Source organism: Mirounga leonina, unplaced genomic scaffold, assembly GCF_011800145.1.
Source record: "Mirounga leonina isolate KUSES-001 unplaced genomic scaffold, KU_Mleo_1.0 Mir_153, whole genome shotgun sequence".
Classification (NCBI taxonomy): Eukaryota; Metazoa; Chordata; class Mammalia; order Carnivora; family Phocidae; genus Mirounga; species Mirounga leonina.
This window is the reverse complement of record NW_023270387.1, coordinates 28,842,126-28,850,486: the sequence shown is the minus strand read 5'-3', so window position 1 is coordinate 28,850,486 and position 8,361 is coordinate 28,842,126. Positions and strand designations below refer to the sequence as shown.

The 8,361-nt window shown below is 43.9% G+C and overlaps 1 protein-coding gene across 2 annotated transcripts in view; it reads right to left on the bottom strand.

Annotated features, from left to right (window-relative positions):
* JAM3 (junctional adhesion molecule 3) overlaps positions 1-8,361 on the bottom strand; it is a 105,267-nt gene that overhangs the window by 8,345 nt on the left and 88,561 nt on the right. The window contains exons 2-6 of one of the 2 annotated variants that reach the window (XM_035009319.1): positions 7,286-7,351; positions 6,653-6,766; positions 2,884-3,036; positions 1,761-1,963; positions 558-789 (exon numbers count right to left, since the gene is read on the bottom strand). In XM_035009319.1, coding sequence (XP_034865210.1) covers positions 558-789; positions 1,761-1,963; positions 2,884-3,036; positions 6,653-6,766; positions 7,286-7,351 — 768 coding nt within the window. The remainder of the gene's footprint in view (positions 1-557; positions 790-1,760; positions 1,964-2,883; positions 3,037-6,652; positions 6,767-7,285; positions 7,352-8,361) is intronic. The other variant, XM_035009320.1, reaches the window with a different exon arrangement.

Below are 8,361 nucleotides of genomic sequence, written 5' to 3'. Positions count from 1 at the left end.
TCTATCTATCTATCTATCTATCTATCTATCTATCTATCTATCTATCTGTCTATCTATCATCTAAAGTAGGCTCCACACCCAGCATGGAGCCCAATATAAGGCTCGACCTCATGACCCTGAGATCAAGACCTGAGCTAAGATCAAGAGTCGGATGCTTACATCCCAGAAATGGAGTTTATTAAACTCAGTTAAGGGGCACCTGGGTGACTCAGTTGGTTAAGCCTCTGCCTTCCAGCTCAGGTCATGATCCCAGGGTCCTGGGATGGAGCCCCGAGTTGGGCTCCCTGCTCGGCGGGGAGCCTGCTTTTCCCTCTCCCTCTGCTGTTCCCCCCACTTATGCTCTCTGGCTCTCTCTCGCTGTCAAATAAATAAATAAAATCTTCAAAAAATTTTTTTAAAATAAATATATACTCAGTTAAAAGCAACATGATTAACTATGTTCCCAACATCACAAGACTCCAGAAAGTCTATTTTGAGGAGATAAACATATTGCAAGTAAGCACTTATTAGTCATTTAGCTGTTACTCAGAACTTTCTCATCTTTCCTTTCAATGTACCCGAGTGAGTTTTGGTGAATCCAGTCATCTCCAGAAGAAGGCTGAGCAGTTGTCTAAACTGATGGTCTAATATTAAAAATGTTCTATCCACTTGCCAGTCTTCAGATGAAATATTTTCAAAAAGTAACTCACAGACTTCCATCTCCTGCTCCTCACATCTGGCTGAGCCTGCATCATTGGAAGCGATGCAGTAATACTGCCCAGAGTCTCCCTTGTGAACAGAAGTGAAAACCTGTTGCAGGAAATTACAAGTAAATCATGAGACCAATCAACAGAGCAGACCTCTGCGGACTGAAGAGAAGACTTCGCCAAGCTCCTCTCCCCCACGAAGGCCCTAAGTCCAGAGCTTAGTACAATGTCTTCTCATTTGCTCCTGGTTTCCCTTCAGTTTCTGCTCACTGTCCAGGTTCTTCCCTGATACTCTTCCCCTGCAGTCTTGCCCAAGAGCTCCTGAACAGTGAGATCCCCTCAGGTTTGTGTGGGCTTCACTTTTATTCAGGGAAAGGGACTCTCTGATAAGCATTGTTTCTCAGCAACACTTGGGCAACACAAATACAGAGGATCCTACAGAACCTGGCTTGTTACTATGTGTAGTTAGATACGCCACGGATCAGGAGGCCTGGCTGCAGTAAAGCTCGGCTGAGATGCTGCCGTGGAGGGCAGTCTGTCCTGTACACAAGACCAACTTTATTTCATCTCTCCCCCCAACCCCACCTCCTACCACCACTGCTGGGTTGTTTTGAAGAAAATTCTAGACACGTGTTATCCATAAATACTTAAGCATGCAACTCTAAAAGACAAGGACTTACTCAGATTATAACTACAATACCATTATTGCACCTAAAGCAATGAACAATTCCTTAATATCGAATATCCCGCCAGTAATCCAATTTCCCTGTCTCATGATTTTTACAGTTGGTTATTCATATCAGGAACCTAACATTACCCACCCACTACATTTAACAGACCTCTACAATCACCTTTATTTTACAGGTTTCCCTTCCTTTATTTTATCCCCTTAGAATTTATTTGCTTACAAGCAGGACGGGAGGTTCATTTTTCCCCACAGAATCTCCAACATTATAGGTTTTTAGTCCCTGTCCTACAGAGTTCATTGTCTTTCCTAATAAGTGCTCTTTCCACAACAGGTCTCCCTTCCTCAACAAAGACAGTTCTATCCTCACGTCTGAGAAGAGGTCTTACCAGAGTGCCTGTTTCAGAGTTCAAGAGAAAAGAGGAATTTCGGAATCTGGGATTGGCTCGGGAGTCGGTGGGCAGCGGCACGTCGTTGCGGTACCAGCTGTAGTAGGGCCGGGGGTAGCCCTCGCTCTCCTGGCAGTGTAGCGTGGCCGACTTGCCGACCGGTACAGCCTTCGGGACTCTGCACACAGGAGGCACTGGCTTCACTGCGGGAGAAATACGGGTTGGCGTTGCAAGTCAGCAGCATGGACTGATTCCTCTCAAAGCCCACGGTAAGGGCGCCTGGGTGGCTCAGTCGGTTGAGCAACTGCCTTCGGCTCGGGTCATGATCCCGGAGTCCCGGGATCGAGTCCCGCATCGGGCTCCCTGCTCGGCAGGGAGCCTGCTTCTGCCTCTGACCCTCCCCCCTCTCATGCTCTCTGTCTCTCATTCTCTCTCTCTCAAATAAATAAATAAAATCTTTAAAAAAAATTAAAAAAATAAAAAAACTGTAAGTGGGCGCCTGGGTGGCTCAGTCGGTTGAGCGACTGCCGAGGCTCAGGTCATGATCCCGGAGTCCCAGGATCGAGTCCCACATCGGGCTCCCTGCTCGGCGGGGAGTCTGCTTCTCCCTCTGACCCTCCCCCCTCTCATTCTCTCTGTCAAATAATAAATAAAAAAAAAATCTTTAAAAAAAAAAAAAAGCCCACGGTAAATCTGCTCCCCAAACAGGACAACCGGCCAGGGGCTGCAGCACTGCTGCCCCCACGTCGCGCCCGCGGGCTCGAATCTGCCGCTGCATCGGCCCCGCGGTTCACCCCCCACTCCCCGCGTAGGACCCCTCAGTGCATTCCTAATGCCTCCAGCTTCCGAGGAGCCCCTCCTGAGGCTGGTGGAGGGAGAGCTCCACTTCCCTTCCAACCTTCCACCCCAACTCAGGCAGCCCAAGCTCCTACAACCGCCTACTCCCTGAGTCCTGTGATACCCCTAGGGATATAGTCTAGAAGGAAAGAAAGAGCTGATCTTTTTTTTTTTTTTTGAATTTTTTATTTATTTATTTTTCCCCTTTCCGGATCTTTTTTATTTTCTAGACAGACTCATGAGGCCTAAAAGGGGGAACATGTTTTAACTTCATGTGAGCTCCTACCTTGCACAGTTAACTCAATGACAATCTCATCAATTTCTTTGCGGTCGTTTCGAGCAACCACCTCACAGCGATAAAGGGCTGAGTCTGTCCGGGTCACATTCCAGATCCTTAGAGAGGTTTTCCCCAATAGTTCTGCACGACCTGCCAAATCTCCTGTAGAAAAGAGGATGCAGAACATAAAAAGACTGTTTACAGACATCTCTGCCACCTGAAGGTGGTGGCTTCTGGGGCTAGCATTTAATGCCTCCATAAGGAGATTGCACACAGGCTTCTGTTTCTGCTCCTGGAAAAGAGAGGTGAACTGGGGACACTGAGCACCAAAACAGTACCTGGTGTGTAAGAGGTACATGTGTCATTACATGTGTCTCTGTTGTTAGAGCAGAGACCTCATTTCCTTTCCATCATTCCTAGCCAGGATTCCCATTAAAAGAGAAAGAAATCAAACAAACTACATTAGAAAACAACCAGTATTCATAAATGGTGCTGGGACAACTGGATATCCACATGCAAAAGAATGAGGTTGGACTCCTACCTCATACTATATACAACAAAGACCTTCCTATAAGAGTTAACAGCATGGGGGCTCCTGGGTGGCTCAGTTGGTTGAGCGTCTGCCTTCGTCATGCCTCAGGTCATGATCCCGGGGTCCTGGGATCGAGCCCCGCTGCTCAGTGGGGAGTCTCCTTGTCCCTCCCCACCACTTGTGCTCACTCTCTCACTCTCTCTCTCTCTCTCTGAGCGTTTGCTCTCTCAAGTAAATAAATGGAATCTTTAAAAAAAAAAACCCAAGAGTTAACAGTATGACTCTTAGGAAAAAACAGATATAAATCATCATGACCTTGGATTAGGCAACAATTTCTTAGAAATGGCACAAAGACCGCAACCCTAAGAAATAAAGTTACGTTGGCCCTCACTGGAATTTCATGAAAAAATTTTAAAACTTTTGTCCTTCAAAAGACACATGCAAGTTTTGAAAAGACAATCCACTAAATGGGAGAAAGTATCTGGGACAAAGGACTAGTATCCAGAATATAAAAGGAATCTGCAACTCAACAATAAATAGACAAATAACTAAAAATGGGCAAAAGATTTGAGTGGACATTTCTCCAAAGAAATATATACAAATGGCCACCAAGAACATGAAAATATGGTCAGCATCATTAGTCACCAGGGAAATGCAAATCAAAACCACAATGAGATACTTCACACCCACTAGGATGGCCAGAATTGAAAAGATGGGCAATTATAAATGTTAGTGAGGATGTAGGGAAATACACTGAAGGAATGTAAAATGGTACGGCCACTTGGGAATATAGTTGGGCAGGTTCTTAAAAAAAAACAAAACTATACATGCAAACACCATATTACCTAGCAATTGTACTTTGGGTCATTTATCGTCCCCAAATGAAAACTTATGTTCACACATAAACCATTATGTTTACATGAATATCCATAGCTGCCTTATTGATAATAGCCAAAAACTGGAAACAACCCAAGTGTACATCAATTGACAAATGGATAAAAAAAAAAAAGTGGCCTACCTACAGTGAAATATTATTCATCCACATAAAAAGGAATGAAGTACTGATACATGCTACACCATGGATGAACGTTGAAAATAATATGCTGAGTGGAAGAAGTCAATCACAAAGAACCACATATTGTACTATTCCATTTATATGAGGTGTCCAGAATAGGCAAATCCATAGAGACAAGGTAGATTAGTGGTTGCCAGGAGGTGGGGACAGAGGGGAAGGGAAGTCACTGCTAAAGGATATAGTTTCTTTTGGGGTTGATGAAAGTGTTCTGGAATTTGATAGCAGTGATGGTTGCACATCTTTGTTGAATATACTAACAACCACTGAAGTATACACTTTAAAAAAATGTGAGTTTTGTGCTATATGAATTATATCTCAATATTTAAAATTTTTAAAGCATAAAAAGATGGTATGCTTTCAAAGAAGCATGAAGAACCTAGAGAATGACAAATAAAGGGGGACGCCTGGGTGGTTCAGTTGGTTAAGCATTTGCCTTCAGCTCAGGTCATGATCTCAGGGTCCTGGGATGGAGCCCCACATTGGGTTCTCTGCTCAGCAGGGAGCCTGCTTCTCCCTCTTCCTCTGCCTGCCACTCCCCCTGCTTGTGCTCTCTCTCTCTGTCAAATAAATAAATAAAATCTTAAAAAAAAAAAAAAAGAATGACAAATAAAGGAAGGAGTTAGAAAAAAATGACACAAAAATAGAAAATAATTATTACTAAACCTGCTGACTGGTGGCAAGAACAGAAAGGATTTACCATAATATAATAAAAACAGAAAAATGCTGATGACGAAAGATGAACATTTGCAAAAACATTTTTTTTTTAAGATGTTATTTGTTTATTTGAGAGAGAGAGAGATAGTGAGAGCATGAACAGGTAGAAGAGGGAGAAGCAGGCTCCCTGTGAGCAGGGAGACTGACGTGGGGCTCCATGCCAGGACCCTGGGATCATGACCTGAGCTGAAGGCAGATGCTTAACTGACTGAGCCCCCAGGTGTCCCCCAAAAATGTGATTTTTAAGAGCCTATGACTCCTGGTGATATTGGGGACCCAAAGCAGGAAGACTGAGATTTGGCCGTTTCCACAACATCTCTCCTCTTCTCTGAAGCCTCAACTATCAACTTCTCTGAGAACTCCAAAGCCAGCCCTCAGAAGTTGTTGCATTTGTCCCTCGTGTTTACCCCGTCCCTCCCGTCAGAGTGAAGGTAAGGTCCCACTGCATGTCATCTATAATTTCTCTCTCTCCCTCCCTTGCCATAGCCAGCTCCTAGCAATCCCTCCCCATGTCTTTCTACACTGCCTCAACCTTAGCTCGGGCCATCAGCAGCTCCCTTCTAGCATCTGCAAAAAAATTCTAAATTAGCACCACTGCTCTGAGTTTCCCCATCCCCAATCTCCTTTACAAACCAAGTCAAGTCTTTCTAAAGTGTAAATGAAATCATCTTCCTTCCCTCTAAAAAATCTTTGCAGACCTCAAGATACTGTCCATTCTTACATGGCATTCAGTGCTTCTTGCTGGCCCTGGCAAGCCTCAACAGCCATGTGGAGTCACTCCTCTCTTCCCTCCTTAAGTCCCAGCTGTAATAGAGATCTTGAAGTTTCCTTAAGCAAACCTGCCTTTTGCTTCCACATCTATATATGCAGAGCATTCTTTCTTGCCCAACACCTTCCTCCACCCCACCCCTCACCATCTGGCCTGGTCGACTGGCTTCATAGCTCAGCCTAGATGTTGCTTCTGGGAAGCCTCCCCCACCACCTGCCCTGCTCCTACTTCATGTGATCAGAGATACCCTATGCTGACGTCTGTTCTAGCAAATGCTTTCTCAGTGTGGGAAGCTTGGCACACAGTAGTTGCTCAGTAAATACCTGTCTTGTCTCCTTGCTGTTCCATGTGATCCTTCTGATTAACTCATGCAGCTGGTATCACGAATGGGACCATGATAAGAGGATGGCCTAGGAAAATGTTCACTCTGATAACTCAACAGGATGGGCTACAGATAGATTTAAATCATAACTAATGAGGTGATACTTGTTGAAGCTGAATGACAGGGACAGGGAGGTTCAATATATTATTCTCATTACCTTTCCATATTTGAATTTCCCGTAAGTAAAACAAACAAAACAAAAAAAACCAATCCTGGATGCAGATGTGGGACCAGTCAGAGGAAAGTCTCTGGGCACAAGTATATGCCTGGGCCTTGTGGACAAAGGAGGGGATTAGAGGATCATACCCTGAATTCTGTTGTCAAAAAACACATATGTGGTTTGGTCATCTTGAATTTTCTTCCATTCAATCCTGGGGTCACTTGTCTGTGAATCCGTAATGATACAAGATAGTTCCACACCTAATGAGCAAAAAACAAAAACAAAAACAAAAAAAACCTCTCAGAGAATGGGGAACAATTTTATGATCACTTATATACCTGGACACTGCAAGCTATCTCTAATTTTAAAGAAGTCTTGCATGCAGGTTAAAAAAATCTATCTCCAGGCTCCAATGACTTCAAGAAAAGCTGAATTTTAGCCAGAAAAATAATAAAGACGATTACCAAGAACTTTTACTAAATAGAGTACACACTCCCCCTTAATACTGTGCTTGTATGTAAGAAAATTCTTTGTTATATACATACAAAGCCAGGGCGGAATCTGATTCTCGCCAATATAAAACCTGCAGAGTTCCCTGTTGGCCTGCTGAAGGAGTACTTCCTGACACACGTGCACATCAAATGCACTGCTAAGGAGCCACCCACCCGGACGTCTCTAGGGCACTGTGAGCCTGTGTTTGTCTGTCCTGAGTTGTCTGCAAGACTACCAAACGTCCATTAGATGGCGCCCATTCTCTTAGTAGTCTCCCTTGTACTTACTTTCAAATTCCTGTACTACTGGGGTTCGGTTGCTGGATTTGAGATTCACGGCCCCAATCAAGCAACCTGAAGGAAAAAAAATAAAGTAAAATCAGAGACAATGCAACTCTAAAATGGCAGAGAACCCTCCAACCAAGTTCAGATTTTTCCCTTCTATGTAGGCTACAATCACTAACCACTAGGTTAGTGGTTGATAGAAAAATATATTCCAAAACAAAGTCTCTTAGATACAGCAAGTTGATCGTTTTCTTTCTTAGCCTGACCTCACTGGAATGAACTGAGTGGAAGAGTTCTGAGAATTTAGTTCCAGAACATAACTGCCCTGGAGCTAAAGCTCTAAGAATTTCCTTCTTGCTCAGAGCCATTCTTAATCCTGTCAACATCTTTCATCCAGACCCACCTGGGCCTTGTCATTTCTGCCTCCTGCATCTCTCCTCTCCTCTAGGCTTCCACCCCAGCAATGGCACTCTTGGTGGATTTGATATGGCCCGGACTCATGGCCTGGTACCTTCCCCTTCAGGATGGCACAACATTCTCTGGTATAGATATCAACCAGCTAAGAGACCACCTCGCTATATTAACCATGTAACCCAGTGATTCTCATTCATTAAAAAGTTTTCATTAGGACATACCCTCCCCAATGTATGTGCTATGGTGAGCGCTGTGAATTGTGTAAGACTGCTGAATCACAGACCTGTACCCCTGAAACAAATAATACATTATATGTTAAAAGAAAAAAACAAAGAAGATAGTAGGAAGGGAAAAATGAAGGGGGGAAAATCGGAGGGGGAGACAAACCATGAGAGACTATGGACTCTGAGAAACAAACTGAGGGTTCTAGAGGGGAGGAGGGTGGGGGGATGGGTTAGCCCAGTGATGGGTATTAAGGAGGGCATGTACTGAATGGAGCACTGGGTGTTATATGCAAACAATGAATCATGGAACATTACATCAAAAACTAATGATGTAATGTATGGTGATTAACATAATAAAATAAAATTAAAAAAAAAAAAGTTTTCACTTGGGGCTCCTGGGTGGCTCAGTCTGTTAAGCATCCAACTCTTGATTTTGGCTCA